This window comes from Acomys minous, assembly GCF_964271855.1.
Source record: "Acomys minous genome assembly, chromosome: 9".
Lineage (NCBI taxonomy): Eukaryota > Metazoa > Chordata > Mammalia > Rodentia > Muridae > Acomys > Acomys minous.
The window spans coordinates 68,419,337-68,436,471 of NC_140490.1; the positions used below are offsets into that span (position 1 = coordinate 68,419,337).

Below are 17,135 nucleotides of genomic sequence, written 5' to 3' on the forward strand. Positions count from 1 at the left end.
TCTTATTACTGTACCAAAATACTCAACAGATGGGACTTGGGTGAGGAAGGGTCTGTTTAGACTCAGCATAGCCGCAGTGGATCATGGACCCTGGCGTGGAAGGCATAGTGCTGTTAGGGACCTGAGGCTGGTTAAATACCTTCAGGGGTTAGGCAGCAAGACAAAGCTGGCCTAAAGCCCTCTACCCCCAAATCTATGGCCCAGTGTTGGCTAGCTAAATTCCAATGACCAAATGTTCCTCAACCACTCTAAACAACGCTATGAGCTGGGTGGTTGGGGATACATGTTAGGATCCATGAGCGGGGCTGGAGAGATGGCTCAGCCGCTGAAGGCCAGGCTCACAACCAAAATTATAAGATCCACACGCCTATGAGGTGAGCTTCACACTCAGATCACAACACAGAACAAGCACCTAGCCCATAATACCATCATCATCCTGAAAGGCAAGAGTTTGATAACACGTTCCGCCACTGGGACATTCTGAGGGCCCGTGGCGTGGTGGCTAAGAGTGTGGACCTTGGTAAAATGTCTCAGGCTTCACGCAGGGAGCTTAGACGGTCTACACTGTGTGGTGTCTTTACCTTAGACATAGGGACAGTCACTGAGGTTGTGAGAGTAGGTGGGTTGATGCGCGTGCAGTACTTAACAAAGTACCCTTCTCACTGAGGATGCCCGTGCAGTTTGCTGTCTAGCTGTGCTACTAAGAGATTCCCTGTGATTTTCTTATGTTTATCAGTTGTAGTGATTTATCCCAGCCTTTATCTAATGGTTTAATGTCACCCCTGAGTTTTTTTTTTTTTTCTGAATAGCACGAGTTAGAATCTGTTAGAACAATGGCTTTATTGTTCTTAATGAGCAAGGCAGGTAACTTTGTAATCCTAGCACTTAGTGTGCTATTTCAGGTTAAAATATATTAACTAAAACAGTGATTTTGTGTAACATAGGGCACTAGCAGTGGTGGCCTTTAACTCAGTAATTAAAGCGGTCAGTTTTATATGTGTGAATGCTACAGGAAATGAGAAGCAAGATACAGGGAAGAGCCTGCCAGAATTTTCAAGAAAGCAGGCTCGCTGTGGAATTAAAGAAAACAAAACAGGAAGGTGTCTGCGATGCTCTTAGCAGCATTCAGCATTCATCTGAAAAGAGATGGAGAGGCCCCCCACACCGCCATGGGTGGGGGAGGGGCTCAACAGGTAATGATGAGGTTCTTCCTCCTAGCGAAGGCACAGTAGCAGACACATGAGGCGCTGGTCACATTTGTCCATACTCAGGAAGCAAACAGCCCACAGGAAGGTGACTGAGCTTTAAGTCCGCAAGGCCCATTCTGAGTGACCCACTTAGTCCTGTGAGGTTTCTACCCCTTAAGCGTTTTCCATAGCCTTCCAGCGTGGGACAAAATGAACCTGTGTGTGTTTTGGGGAGGGGGGGTTCCATAGACAAGCCAGGGGGTGGTGGTGATGTATTTTTTGGGTTTCATTTCATTTTGATCCTTAGACGTTTCATTTGAACAACTTGCATCTTGTCCATTACTCACGCCGTTGATGTTTACTTGCAGAGATTTTGCACAGAAATTGGCTGGTGCTCTAGCCCAGAATCCTAACTCAGGACTCCACACGATCAACCTTGCTGGGAACCCGCTGGAGGATCGAGGTACTCCATCTCACGTAGGACCAGGAATGCCAGGGGCGTAGGAAGACTAGTGTCCTGGTTTATCCAGGGCTGGGGACTAACACCAGCTTCAGTTTAGTCACCTGGAGCCCTTGCAGAGCCTTCCACACATACCTGGAGGCCCCTTCACGCTGCCCTCCACTCATACACGGAGAGTTCTCCCTACATGCACCTAGAACCTTCTCCACACCCACCCAGGGTCCTCCCCACACCTCCCAGGAATCCTCGCCACACTCAGGTGAATCCCATCCACACTCACCTGGAGTCCTCCTCATAATCTCTGGTCAACAGTAGATTAGCTTCCTTGGGGCGCTAGGACTCAGGGTCCCTGTGGTTTTGCTTGCTATCGATGGAGACCACTCCCAGCTCTCACATGCAGCTTGCTTTCTGTCTTCCACCCCATGGCAGTTTGTGATGCGAAGAGCCAGCTAGCACTTGTCTCAGAAGCTTTAGTTTCTTTCATATACCTATGTGTTCAGGTGACCCACTTAACACACACACACACACACACACACACACACACACACACACACACACACACCGCCATTATTCTTTTTTGAGACAAGAGTTTTGATGTGTAGCCTAGGCTGGTTTCAGATTTGTATCTTTGCACTTCTGCTCAAAGGCGCCAAGCATATAGGCAGGTGCATTGATAAACATCCTTACCTCCCTCGTAGATACTGACCAGTGAGCCTGTGCGTGCTAGGTGCATGCTGTGCTACTGAGTTCCCTTCCCTTTCTTGGTAGATTAACTTAGAGTTTATAGGTTTAATAGCCATGTGGTGAACCTCTCTTACAGTCACCTGTCTGTCTTGCTTTACAGGAAGCATTTATTTAAAAGGGGGTCGCTTTAAGATGTGTGCCCACCACAAATACATTTTATAAGTTGTGAACATGAGGAGATTTGTGAGGAGAATGATTCCTCACATATGTTTGCATTTGGGGCTTGGGTATGGCAGAGCACTTGCCTAGCATGTGTGAGGCCCTAGGATCAATCCCCGCCCCAGTGAAACAAAAACGAAAATCAATAAAAGCTTAGAAGGTAGCAAAGGCGGCGCCTGCTGTTGACGCAGGGACGGAAAAGCTCGTGCTGAATTCTCCGTCTTTGGCTCAGAACATTGATGGATGGGGTTGGAGAAGGAATCACTCCATCTCTAGAGGGAACATTTTGTTTTCATTTGCTGTTGGAAATGTTTTCCAGCCTTGTTGAATAGGGCTTTCATCTTTCAATGTTAGGTATTTGATGAAGATTAATTATGCAGCTGAGCTGAGGGCGCGGAGGCAGCTTCGCTTCTTTACTTCCTGACTGGGATGCTGCTGCGTGTGGAAAGTGATTCCCTAGTAGCGTTCACAGGGAACCTCAGGGGTAACTTCCGTGAAGGAAGGTGGAGGCTGAGGCCAAAACGAGGTCACGTGACCAGGGGCCTAAGCATGAGCCTAGACTGAAAATAAAGACACCGGGCTGGAGCGGGAGAGGGGGCAGGGAGTGCGGGGGTTCTGTGGAGCATCGTCATTGCTGTAGGAAACACAGCGTTCTCTCTACAAGCTCTGTTAGAAGCAGAAGCGGCAGAGTGGTGAATGCGGCGAGGTGCAAACTGAACACAGCACCTCCTATAGCCAGTGGAGCTGTGCTGGGTTTGTTTGTGTGAGATGCCGGGAATCTGGCTGTACCTCTCTATTGACCAGGCTGGATCAGTAGAGGGAAGTACTCAGGTCCCTAATGAGGCAACTCCAGAAGCCAAGCGGGCTAGCAGGGCACGGTTAGTCAGTAGGGAAATGTAAATTTAAAGCACAATGAGGTACTATTTCATAGCTAGTTGTCTGGCTGTGATAAAAATAAATGTATTTGAGAGGGTGTGAGGAAAGGGACCTGCTTCCATTGCTGGTGGGAATGGAAAAATGTGCGGCCATTTGGAAACTAAAGAGACAGGTAGATTTTGTTTGCTTGCTTGCTTGCTTTGTTTTTTGAGACAGGATTTCTCTGGAACTCACTTTATAGACGAGGCTGGCCTTGAACTCACAGAAATCCACCTGCCTCTGCCTTCCAAGTGCTGATATTAAAGTTGTGCTGTGCCATCGTGCCTGGCTGAGAGACATTTTTTTAGAAAGTTAAACACAAATGTTCCAAAGAACCTATTTCTACTCCTGGTTGTCACCCAAAGGAAATGAGATGGTCTGCACTAAGACTGCTGTGAGGACAGGTTTATAGGAGTAACACACACACATACACACACACTTACAAATACACACACACACACACTGACACGCACACTCACATACATATACACACAAGCACATACATACATACACATCACACACACACACACATATATACACATATATACACAGACTCTCATACCCGCCACACACACACACACACACACACACACACACACACAAACACACCACACACACACATACTGCAGTGTGGAAACAGCCTAGGGCTCATCAGTGGATAAATTGAATGTGGCACATTTGGCTAAATGGAATATGCTACACTTGTCCCAGCAGCAGTATGCTTGAACCTCAGGAAGGAGACACAGTTAGGAGACCACAAGCCAATGCTGTAGGACTGGCAGGTGGAGGATGAGTCCCAGGCCCTACATCTCCTGTCCTGTGTGCCCTATGTACTTTTAGACAACTTGTCCCCTCAGTATCATGTCTTCTCTCAGGACCTTGGGGCCCCTGCAAGCCTTTCGTTAAATTTGCTGTGCTCTGCCTGTGCTATAAGTAAGCATGGGTAATTATGCCCTACTCCTGGGGCACCCACCACCTGCCACCCTCCTCTGGGCCAGCTTCTTCCTATCCCTCCCTTAGGCACACAACATCTAGTGCAAGACTTTTCCTTACATGGAGTTTGATTGACTCTAACTTCATTCTTCTTATTTGCTTTTAAAAGCTGTACTTGAAAGTCACGGTGAAGTTTAGAGAGGGCTCTATTGTGTGAGTGCAAATCTGTGCTCAGCAAAGATGCTTTGTGTCCCTCCCGCTTCAGACCTCAAAAGATGCAACTTTGTGTGCATTCTCACATCCACCCTCATCAACAGTGTCTGCTATAGATACTGTTGTCATGGATCATTGTGAGCATCCTGCCCCCCCCCCCCCGCCCACCCCCCCACCCCCCCCCCCCCCCCCCGCCACCGCTTGCTCGCCAGATCTCCAGTGTGTGTTCTGCCCACATTCCCTCCTGTTTGGAGACCTGAAAAGATAGATTTTCATGCACCGAGACTTGCTCATTTCTCCTCCACTCATTGCTGTGTTTTCCACTGCCCTGGATAGCTGTCAAGACTCTCCTACTTCCCTCTTGGGGTTGAGCCTTTAGAGACTATTTTCATTGTCCTTTTCTTTTAGGAGTGTGTGTGGGGGAGAGGTGTGAGGCTTCAAATTTAGAGCAAGCCTCCTGTCTCTGCCTCCTGGGTACTAGAATTGTGACCATACCTCCACGCCACACAGGCTTTTGATTGATTCTTTTTATTCGAGCCAATTATCAAAATAGACTTGGTAGCTTTTTAAATCATAGGTGGAAATATCCTAGGATTTCCTGGCTGTGTGTAAAATGTTGAAACTTCAATCTATAGAGTAGTCATTTTTGTTTTTTTTTTTGTTTTGTTTTTTCCTTTCTTTTCCTGTTTATTTCATTTTGAGGCAGGGTCTCATGTAACTTAGGCTGTCTTCGAGCTCTTATTTTTCCTGCCTTTACCTCCTGACTGCTGCAATTGTAGGTGTGTGCATGGCAGCCGTTCTGAGTTTTTAGATCGAAAGATGGGCATGGAGTCAGAGAGGAGCATCTGTGACATAGGCGAGAGACTGGACCAAAGAAGATCATTTACGAATCTGAGGCAGATAGCTTCTCAATGTGTTAGTAGCCAAGAATTCAGAGGCATTTAAGCACCAAATGGAATTTGATTTTGCCCCTGTACCACCCACCCTGAGACCTACTTGGCAGCACTTGGACAGAAAGTTTGGCTGTTGGCTTTGTGACGTGAATATTGATAGAGCAAACCCTGGCTATTTACAGCATGTACTACTTGTCATACCAGAGTCTAAAGGACGGGTCCACAGCCTTCAGATTATCATGGGCTTGTGGAGAGAAAACATAAAATGTGATTTAGTGAGCAGAGGGAGATGTGACTGGGTGAAAGTTATCAAATGCCGTTGTACAGGCATGGCAGCTGTCACCTTCATCACAGCAGCTGTGACTACTGAAGAGACCCTCCAAGATGAGGAAGACAAATTGAGGCTGAGGGTGGAGCGTCTCTGATGGGTCAGAAGCAGGGGGGCCCAGTATGGCTCTTTATTCTATGGGTTGTGAAATGAGGTCCCGTCGTACTGCAGTGAGGGCAGTTGCATGGCCCTTGCTGTGGGGGAGTAAGGCCTGGAACTAAGTCTGAACCATCAGGATGAGCAGGGAGGAGGTGTACCAGCGTGCCAGTCTTCTCCGTGGTATAAAGCAGCCTGCCTGCTTGGTTAGCGGACCCTACTGTGTGAGTGTGGAGATGCCCTGAGAAGCGCTGAAGGTCTAAAGCGAACATGGCAGTCTCTGGAGTGACAGCCAGCTCCTGTGGAGTGGTGTGGCTGTTTCTTCATGTATTGAGAAACTCCTCTGAGGCAGAGTTGGCTGTCCAGAGGAAGTTTATTTGTAGGAGGGAAGAATTACAGTGGGAAGAGGCTATGCCTCCAGCACTTCCCCTCCATGCTGGGTTCTGATCTGATGGGTAAATTCAATAAAAGAGACTTGCCAGGTTCACTTGCCATGTTTTATGGCAATGGGGCTGAAAAGGAGAAAGGGACAGACTTGATGAGCTCCTTCCGGGATCCATAAATGTAGAACCCGGGAGAGAAGTTGAATAGTGGGGAGGGAGGGAGGGAGTAGGAAGTAATGGATGACACTCCTCAGAGAAAGAGAAAGGCCATGGTTCAAATGCACAGGGGAGCTTAACAGCGGCCTAGTGTGAGACACTGGTCATCAAGAAATACTTACTGCCCGAACTGCTTAATTTGGGAAAAACTTTTAAACAGGAACGAAACTCTCACAAGGCTGCGGGATATGAGATTGATGGTGTCAGTCTAAGTACAAGAGAAGCAGAGAGAATTGAGTAGCGTCACCGTCACCACAGGGTCCTCCCAGAGACAAAGACTGCATAACCCAAGGGGGAATCCCTGCTGATGGACTGGCTCATAGGAGCTGTGGACATCACCACAGAGGTCCCAGGGCATGAGGGAGGCAGTGTTTGATGGCCGTAGAGACGAAATGGGTAGGTGATCAGATGTGCTTTTGGGGAAATCTTTGTAAAGCCTGAAGGCGTGACCAGCACCTGACCACTGGGGCTAAAGAAACAGAGGACAGAGAGGCACAGGCGATTGCCACTGCATCCCCACCCCCACCCCGTGTAGAGGGAGGAGATCTCTAGGGGTGGGATCTCCCCACCCTCCTGCTTCCCAAGTGCTGGGATTAAAGGTGGGTGCCGCCACCGCCCAGCCGAATTGTGAATTTATCGTTTTCAAACTACTTAGGCTGCAGGACGGGTGTAGGAACCAGGTGTGCTGTGGTTCCTGGTGGCACTGGGAACATCAGAGGCAAAGAGAGCCAGGAGATGTTGTGAGGAGGCATAGTACACAGGGGAGTAAGAACAGCCCATTGCTGTGCATCCAGGAAACCCTAGTCTTTCCGACTTTGCTCAATGATAGATACAGCCTAGTGAAGATGCAGTGCAGATATTCCTGCTCATAGGATGAGGGTGAGGAAACTGCTGTCTTTGTGTGTCTGGGACAATGATGGGAGAGACCACGTGTGCGGACTCCCCTGCGATTTCCTGCCTCACTGTTGGTCAGTGGATGAGCGTCTGGTCTGCGCTTGGTGGGTTTGGAATCTGGTTCTACAGGTTTCCTTTGGAAGTAGAATTAAGCAGCTCTGTGCTGTTTGAACAAGTTAGTTTGTTCTAGCCGTGTATCAGAGGATTTTCTTAAATTCTCACTTTAATGCTTCAAATGTCAAACTTCTTTGTGGCAGATGTAAAATAGTGTTTTTCCTTGATTGCTCATTTTAAGCACATTTAATATCTTTATTGTAAAATAGAGTAAAATGATATTTGTTTTAAATGTCATAGGCGTGGATTTTAGAACCTGTAAAAGTTGTGTATGTTGACTCCGTTCCCCTCCACCCATCAATACCCCTTTATTTTCAAATTCTTTCTTAACTCTGTTTTCTCCTTCTCTTTCCCTCTCAGAAGCTCTGTCTTCTGACTTTTTACCTCTTCTTCCTTCCCTGCCCTGTTGCCCTGTTTCCCCTGTTGCCCTGTGTTCCCTGTAGTCCTTAACCTGTTGCCCTCTTTCCCTTAGCTCTGTTGTCCCTAGAGCCTTATAGTCCTGTAGCCCTGTGACCCTACTGCCCTGTGTGTACCCTCCTTACCTTGTAGCCCTGTTGTCCTGCACACAGCCCGTGTTGTCCTTTTCCCCTATAGCCCAGGCTTTTCTCGAACTCACTACATGGTCCACTGTGGTTGGTACCAAACTCATGATGATCCTCTTGCATCATTCCTTTGAGTGCCTAGACGACAGGTGTGGGCCACCACACCTGGCTTTCTTTTATTTGGAAAAAAAAAATAGAAACAGTTCATTGAATTTTATTTATTTAGTCACTCTTTTTTAGTTTTTCTCTACTTTCCAATAGGAATTGGTAAAAATATAAAAAAAATTGTTTTAAATTTTGTTTTATGAGTATGGGTGTTTTGCCTGCATGCGTGCCTACGCACGCCTGGTTCCCATGGAGTCCAGAAAGGGCATGTCAGTTTGGCTATTTATTCATGCCAATTCAAGCTGCTGGCCTCCCTTTGTAAACTTTGTATATTTTGTAAACTTTGTAACTCTCAAGGCAGGAAAGTGGCCTGCAGCCACCTGAGGAGCTCCAGCTGCCGGGCCCCTCCCCAAGACCTCTCTGTCATAACAGCTTCCAGCCTCTGTAACTGTCAGGAAGGTCATCTCCAGCCCCTCAATAGGACCCTTCCCAGATTATGCTAATTTTAGGTGAAAATTCTAAACAAAAAGCCACCAATCCCTGAGCTCCAGATAGAAGCCTACCAATCCCTGAGCAGGAAACCCCACCAACCCCTGAACTCCTCTAGCTCAGGACTCAAAATCTCAGCAATCCTCACCATGTGGAAAACTCCGCTCTAGAGAGCTCCATCCCCTAAAAGATCCTTTATGAAGGCTGTGGCTGCTCAGTTCCCTGCTGTCTTCTCCCAGGAGTAGGGCCAGCCAACTCTAGTTTTGTTCGTTTACACTCTGGACCCTCCCAATAAATCTCTTATGTGAGATTTGCTGTCTGGTGTGACTCTTTCATCAGAAAAAGTCATGAAGCTATGAAGTGTGAAGTAGTGGAGCCAGCCTGAGGCTCCTGAGCTCCTGAGCTCAGCTGGAGATCGCCTCCCTGGGAGCTGCACAAACCCCTGCTGAGGAGGCTTCCTCTCAGAACGATGTGGAACTCTTTGATTCCTGGGCTCTCGTGTCCCAGGATGCCCTTCCAATGGGGACACTGTCCCACCTTAGAGTTGTATGGTTCCTGGGCTTCTGAGTCCCAGGGACACCTTCCTGTCCGAGCAGGAACACCAACATCTGATCCCTTTGACCTGGAGTTATAACCAGCTAGCTGTGTGCTAGGAATGAAATCTGGTCCTCTGGGAGAGCAGCTAGTGCTCTCAAGCATCTCAAGCCATCTCTTCTTCACCCTAAAATCTAAAATATGTAATACCATGTGATTCGATGTCTTTGGTGTCCTTTCCGTGTATCTGCGTTCTGTTTTGCTGTTGGAGATGAAAGTGCTCTGAAACCCATGCCCATCACCCTGGCAGCTCTCCAAGTGGCGGGAGCCATCGTGTTTTCAGGAAGCGCCCGATGTACTTCCTGAAAGCCACGAACCAGGACTTGGCATTTCTCTGCTAGAGCTCTGCAGGCAGAATTTTGCTAGCTCATTAACATAATGCCTAGATTAGCCAGGGCCTGTTGATCCCATCTCTCACCATGTGAATCTCTGTGGCTAAGGGTGGCCCAATGTTGCAGTTGCATATGGTTTTGTAAGCTTTTAAGGGCGCATGTGACTAATGGGATTAAATTTACTATGTCAAACTTAATTTTCCTGTGTATGGAAGTTAATAAGGATGGATGGTAAATTAGCATATGAAACATTTTATAATTACTTTTTCATTAGATAAAAAAATGCTTTTAAGTAAAGGAGGCTAGAACAGTTGCATTTTAAAGGGAAAACTACATCTACATACTTTTTAAAAATCCTAGGAAAAGTAACCTGTCTAGTAACATCTCCAGTGGGAGCTTTAAGCAGTAAACTTGGCTGCAGTTCCCGGCTTTGAGGGTTCTGCTTGATTTTGTTTTGTTCAAAAGGTTGAGTTGAATCGTTTTGGCCCAAGGTTTCATCATGCCCTCTGTCCTTTCTGTAAAGATCTTGTTGTGATCAATTTCTTCTGTTGTTGGTACACCAGCTTCAGCAATCGCAGGGCATCTGAGTTTCCTTCTTCTCCTGGGGACACCTGTATCCTCGTACCTGCTGGAACTCTATTTCAGAGTGTGACATTCCTCATTCTTCCAGTCTCACATAAGAAGCTTTGTTTGTCTGTCTGTCTGTCTGTTTGTTTGTTGAGAGGTGGTCTCATTAGGCTCTGATTACAGGTGTGTGCCATGACACTTGGTTTCTATTTTTGAAATAAGTTCTCTCATGTGATAAAGGACATCACAGAAGCCCGTGAAGTCCCAGCTGTGCCACCATACTCCCCTCACTCACGGCTCACACTCGCAGTGGCCTGGAAGGAGGAAAGAAAAAACGTTGCTCTGGCCTCACAGTTCTGGGGCCTGTACCACAGTTGTCCTGAGCTCATCCACTGTGGATGGATCTCATGTCTGAACAAAACTATTAGCATCACTAGTGAGGGATAAAAAAAATAAATAAAAAGATCAGTATTGCTCGATCCCCTTGGGAGACAAGTCTCTTATGATGTAAGCAGCTTCGACAAAACCCCACCCTCAGAGGTCACACAACTCCCAATTGCACTGTCCTAGGCACGAGGTCCATCCAAACTACAGCCACATGTTTACATTGCCATGAGTGTTTGCAAAGCGATATTCCAAAGCACCCACTGCCAAGAGGAAGAAAATAGAGTCTTACTCATGCGACAACGTACCTGTGGGGCTTTCGTCCCTCTCTTGCACCTCGTCCCCTCACACCTCCTGGAAATCATGCCTGCACTCTGACATCTGCTTTGATGGATTAATCCAGTTGTCCATAGGTAGCAGCACTTTACAAATATTGACCTTACATAAGAGGAACTTGCACTTGGCGGCTTTTGTTTCTCTCTGTGGAGAGGATTTTAGAGTATTCAGTTGTTCGGGATGAGTGTGTGGCTCAGTGGGCAGAGCATTGCTCAGCACACACAGGGCCCCAGGGCTCCAGGCCCCAGCAATGAAACAGCTGCAGGTTTGTATTCTTGAAGGTGCAGAAGGCTATAGAGATGAACTGCTTCTTACATGACCTTCATACATGAGCTTTAGCTGTGTTGAGAGGTGGTTGAGGAGTTGGTCCACGTTTTCTAAAATGACAATTTGTAAGCATAGGGTGGCTTTGCTTTTGCTTGTTTCTGTGGTGTCTGTAGGCCATTGGCTGATAGTCTTTCTTTCATTAACTAGTCTTTATGGGCTCTATTAATTCCATTAGATTTTTTAAAGAACTGCCTTTGTTAAATTTATTTTCTTTTTCGCTTTATGTGGCTAATGATTCTATTGTATTTTATGAATGTTATTATCATAGTTTTTCTTCTACTCAATGTTTTCCACCTTGGTTCTCTTGGCATCATTTGTTATGCCGTTTATACTGCTTAAGGTTTGGGAATCTGGAGATTTCCTGATTACCGGTACTTTTCTATTTTGCTTCAAAAGTTTTGTCGCACAGTATTAATAACATTTAGAAAACATACAGTGTTTCAGTTAGAGAATATTTCTGTCTAGTCCCTTATTTTTTAAAGGAATATCCTACTGTTAGGTCACACATTATGACTTAGCTTATGGTCACACTGGTGCATATATGTTCAAAGTGCACTTTGAAGAAAGGATTTCTGTCTGTATGTCTGTATGCTTCTGTGTAGGAATATGTGGGTTTTTGGGTTTTTGTTGTTGTTGTTGTTGTTTCATTTCTGTCAAACACGTTTAATATATTTTGAGAATGCTATTGGGGGATGGTCTGATGTATTTTGATGCTAGTTACTGCTTGCTGTCTGTGTGACCCAACTTATGCTTAATAAAAAGCCATCCCACCTGGGCAGGGCAAAGGAGACAGGTGGGGCTTAGAGAGAGAAAGGAATCCTGGGAAGAAGAAAAGAGAGACTGCCACAAGGAGAAAGGAGAGGGACCTGAAGGGAAGAGAGGAAGGCCGCCATGGGTTAGCTGGAGGAGAAGCACATGGCCCACGGCGTGGACGGAGAATCCAGCCCAGATGAAGAACATGAGCAAGTATTTGGGATTATGGATGGGAGGTAGCTTGATAGAAGTTCTTAGAAGCAGATGGCATGGGATTGAGGCAGGGATCCTATGCCTGTCCCGCTGTGGGAGGTAGTTTAGAGGATTGATATCTGCCCTGCCCCAGGTTAACTAAGGCTATTTTAAAATATAATAAGTGTCTGTGTCTTAATTGTTCGCTAGCTGGGCCTACTGATAATACATGTAATTTAAAACAATAGATATCTGTCTGTATGTGTGTATGCTTGTGTGTAGGAATATGTGGGTTTTTTTTTTTTCATTTCTGTCAAACTCATTTAATATATTTTTAGAATGCTGGTCAGAGCATGCAGGCTAATTATAGTCTCTATTAGTGAAATGTTACCCTCATCTGGTAATACTTGGGAAATCTAACTTATTTTATTACAACTACACAATATTTGTTAGAGTTTGTGATTTTGATATTTTTTCATTCTATTTTGACTTTTAGACACACTGGTGTTGAAGTTACTTTTATATAACTGTGTTTGTTTCTCTTAGTTTCTCTCTTAACCCGGCTATCACACAAATAATAGAGACTCCTTTATGTTTGTTTATAAAGATTTACAACACAATCTTTAGCAGTTTAAGCCTGTTCTTAATCCTCTATGCTATCCTGGCTCCATCTTTACCAAAATCCCCATGTTACTTGCTTTTTACTTCTTTCTTTGCTCCAGGTGAATCTTCTTAGTCTCTCCTGTTCCTCTGCCTGGGGCTAAATCCCCTGACTCCTCCTCTAGCTCCTCCTCCCCTGGCTGGCAGGAAGTCCAGCCCTATTTCCTCCCCTGCTCAGTGATTGGCTGTAAGCTGCTTTATTGGCATACAAGGGGACAATTGGGGAGCAGAGTTTATACAACATTGATACAGGAGATTCTCAGAACAAGGCTTGCAACCGGATATGGGGCATACAGAAGTTATCATTTGAATTACACAATAACCTATGTCTACACATTTGTCTTGCTATGTCTCCTAGCATCTGATATTTTCATTCAGATAAACCATTTTTTACTTTTGAATATTTAAAAATTCACATTCTCACGCAATCTTTAAAATTAATTTTTAAAAATTAAAATATAATTATATCATTACCCTCTTCCCTGTCTTTCTTCCAGCCCATCTCATGTCCTTTTTCACCAATTTCTCCTATGTCCCTACCCAATTGGGTGCCCATTTTTGTCACTGTTATCTATTACATATACATGCATAACTATGCATTTATAAAATGCATAAATATATAAATTTATCTATAAATATATAAAATATATAAACCTGCTGAGTCCAGTTAGTGTAGTTTGTGTGCTATCAGAGTTGGCCGCTTTGAATTGAACAACCAGTTAAGGGACCCATCCTTTGAAGAGGGTCATTCTTCTCCAAGGAGCTCTTTCAACAGTCATTAGCTGCCTATAGTTTTTTTGTCTAGCTCTAGGATCCCATGAGATTCCCCCCTTCTCATTAGACTGTCTCTTGACATCATTGTTGTTCAGGTTTGTTTAGGCAGCTATACTGAGGTGTGATGGGTGGGTCCTTTCTAGAGACACAGTCTTGCAGCACACCTTCTGGTCCTCTGGCTCTTTCAGTCTGCTCTGCTCCCTCTTCTGTAATGCTCCTTGAGCCTTAGGTGCAGTTGTGTTGCATTGTGACCTGTTGTAGTTTCCTGTCAGGATGTGTGTTTGCTGTCAAGAGAAGCTTTGAGGATGGGCGAGAGCTACACTTACCTGTTGGTATAATGACAAGGTTTAGGATGCAGCTAGGAACTGTGGTGATCTATTAAAGTGTCAGCAGTAAGTTCTCCTTTAAAAATCATGACCTCACTAGCCTCAGTTAGCCAGCAAGGTTTCTAGTATCAGGCACAATTCCCCCCTATTCAGTGGGCTATAAGTCCAATTACACAGCTGCTGGGTACTGCCGAGGTGAGAGCCACCATTGCTCCAATCAGACAGCTGCTGGGTACTGCCGAGGTGAGGGCCACCATTGCTCCTTTAGGGGTATCTTGCCATGCTGGGCATCACTAAGAGTTCGTTGATGCTACAGTTGGATAAGACAGACCACTGATTGCTTCCCTCCCTTGGCAAGTTAGGATTTTTCAGGTTAGATCTAGTTTGAATCTTCTAGTTCTGTTCCTGAAATGTCTTTGGTCAATGGGGACTTATCTTTAACTTCTGAGTCATAGCCAAGGGCCACAGCAATAGCTTAGCACTTGGCCTAACCTGACCGACAACTCAAGTGGAGGTTTCTCATGTCTGGCACTGGGGTTTTTCTTAGATAGTCTGCAATTCTTGTGGAGAGTATAGTTCGCCTGCAGCCCGAGGCTGCTTCAAGGACGCCAGAAAGGGAGTGTGTTTATCTTTTCCATGTTTCCATTCAGAAGGGCACTTAGCTCCCTGTAGCTCCCGAGTGGATAGGCTGGCCTCCTACACCTAACGTGACTGTTAGAAGAAACCTGATTTTAAATATGGGAAATTCTACGTGAGTTATCCTCCGCTATGAACCCCAAGGAGGTTGTTAACCATCAGCTGATTAAGTACAGGAACTCATCTGGTGATAGGAAAGCTGTTACGTGCGGAGTTAAAAATTACTCTGTGCGTGACAATAATAAAATAGCATCTGTTCATCCCAAAGAGAGAGAAACTCAATAATACACGGGGAAGGCTCTGCATATCCCTTCCAGGAGAAGTTGTGTTTTATTTAGCTATTGAGAGAGAGACACAGAGACAGACAGACAGACAGACGTTCTTTACATCTGCTTGGATTTAAGGCATCGTCCCTTAGTTTAGGAGAACTTGTTTAGTTCTCTATAATTTCATCTCTGACAACATGTCCAGGTGGTAACAGTTCACCTGCAACCTAAAGTCATTTGAAGGACCTTTGGAGGGGCACATGTTTATCTCTTCATTGTTTTATGTTTATATGTGTGCATCTTCATGTGGCCGCACATATGGATGCATGCACCTATGTGCACATGTGTGTGCCTGTGGTCACACACATGTGGCCAGAAGTCAGTCTCCAGTGTTATCAGGCCACTGTCCACTGTGTATCTTTGAGGTTTGGAGCCCATGCTTTTATCTGAAACTCGCCTGCTTGGTGAGACTGGTCAGCGAGCCTCAGGAATCTACCTGTCTCTGTCTCTTCAGTGACAGGCTGAGAGGCGAGTGTCACCCTGCCTGGCTTTCCTTAAAAGTAGTTTATGGGGCTTGGACTCAGATCCCTGCACTTGCATATTAAGCATGTGCTTAAGTCAGTTCATTAGTCATGGATTTGCTGTGAACAGCGTGATGACAGGGAGGAGGTAAGAATCAAGTTTTAAATGCTGTACGTAAGCATTAGGAGCTGCGGCTTCTCCTGCCTGACGGGCAGCACAGAACAGGTGGCGGAGAATGGCTGCAAAAGAAGCTCTGACTTCAGGCAGAAAAGTACAACCACTTTTCCTGAAATCATACTTAATTTTTACACATTGCAAAATAGCATGTTTCTGAGCACTTGAAAATTCTAATAATTGGTTTTTCTTTTTCAGGTGTGTCCTCCTTGAGTATTCAATTTGCCAAACTCCCAAAGGGACTGAAGCATTTGAACCTGTCTAAAACCTCACTGTCACCTAAAGGTACAGTATATGTAATTTTCTTCATATTGGGTCTCTGATTGTTGTGCCTGTTGCACTTGAATAGCTATTACTCTGCTACATAATTGGTTAAAATATTCAAATTACATCATGCTAGCAGTGTGAAAGGTAAAGATATTGTGCGATTCAAATCTGATAATCTAAATTTAAATGACTTCCTTGCAGAAAATAATTTTTTAAAACATTTTTTAAATTAATTTATTCATATTACATCTCGATTGTTAGCCCTTCCCCTGTTTCCTCCCATTCCTCCCTCCCTCCTACTTCCCCCCTTCTCTCCTCCCCTATGTCTGTGATTGAGGGAGACCTCCTCCCCCTATATATGCTCTTAGAATATCGAGTCTCTTTTTGGTAACTTGCTATCCTTCCTCTCAGTGCTGCCAGGCCTCCCCATCCAGGGGACATGGTCAGAAAAGGGGCACTAGAGTTCGTGTGAGAGTCAGATCTCACTCTCCACTCAACGGTGGAGAATATCATGTTCATCGGCTAGGTCTTGGTAGGGGTTCGAAGTTTACTGCCTATTTCTCCTTGGCTGGTGCCTTAGTTTGAGGAGGACCCCAGGACCCAGATCTGCCTGTCATAAAGTTCTTGTAGGCTTCCAGGACCCTATGGGTCCACTATTTCCCCATTCTTCCATGCTACTCTCGCCTAAAGTCTCAATAGGCTGTCCTCTCCTCAGTCCTAATTTTTTAAGGCTTTGACTCACTGAGCTCTCACTGGCCGGCAGCCTCCAGCCTCCTGGAGGTGCCTGTTCATGTCTTTCTTGGTTCATCCTTGGGCAAAAGATGTTGACTCTCCCAGCTGTCAGAATGAGTGCCAACTTCCCACAGAGGCCCTGGGGCTCGCTGCTGACTCACCACCATAGTCCCCCAATTCTAGTCTTGGTTCCCAGAAGTTATTTTTTCTAAGGTCTGTTCCTGACCCCACCCCCACCATTTATCTAGTCACTCATCAAACCCCATGCCTTGTGTTGCTCTGCCCAGCAGTGGCTCAGGACAGTGCTAGAGAAACCCCACACCCACCATCTCTTCATCTGTCTCCATTTGCTTGGTGCCTGAGCATCCTTCCATCTCCAGATATTGGCAGAGCGCCAGTGGACGCGACACAACCTTCACCTCCATGGTGGTCTCTGCTTAGGGAGTCTTCCCACTTCTTTAGACCACTGGAGTCACTTTACACTTAGGGCATCGCTGTCTCAGTTCTGTGTCCTTCCTATAGAATGGCTTCCCTTGGGCCCATGCTGCTCTTGTGTCTGAACCTTCAGTTCCTGGCACGATGCCTGCACCATTGTGGGCTTCAGTCAGGCTTCCAGAATTGA

At 45.8% G+C, this 17,135-nt stretch overlaps 1 protein-coding gene across 7 annotated transcripts in view; it reads left to right on the forward strand.

Annotated features, from left to right (window-relative positions):
• CARMIL1 (capping protein regulator and myosin 1 linker 1) overlaps window positions 1-17,135 on the forward strand; it is a 260,068-nt gene that overhangs the window by 146,124 nt on the left and 96,809 nt on the right. For all 7 annotated transcript variants that reach the window (XM_084794019.1, XM_084794020.1, XM_084794022.1 and 4 more), the window contains exons 11-12: window positions 1,556-1,650; window positions 15,713-15,799. In XM_084794019.1, coding sequence (XP_084650145.1) covers window positions 1,556-1,650; window positions 15,713-15,799 — 182 coding nt within the window. The remainder of the gene's footprint in view (window positions 1-1,555; window positions 1,651-15,712; window positions 15,800-17,135) is intronic.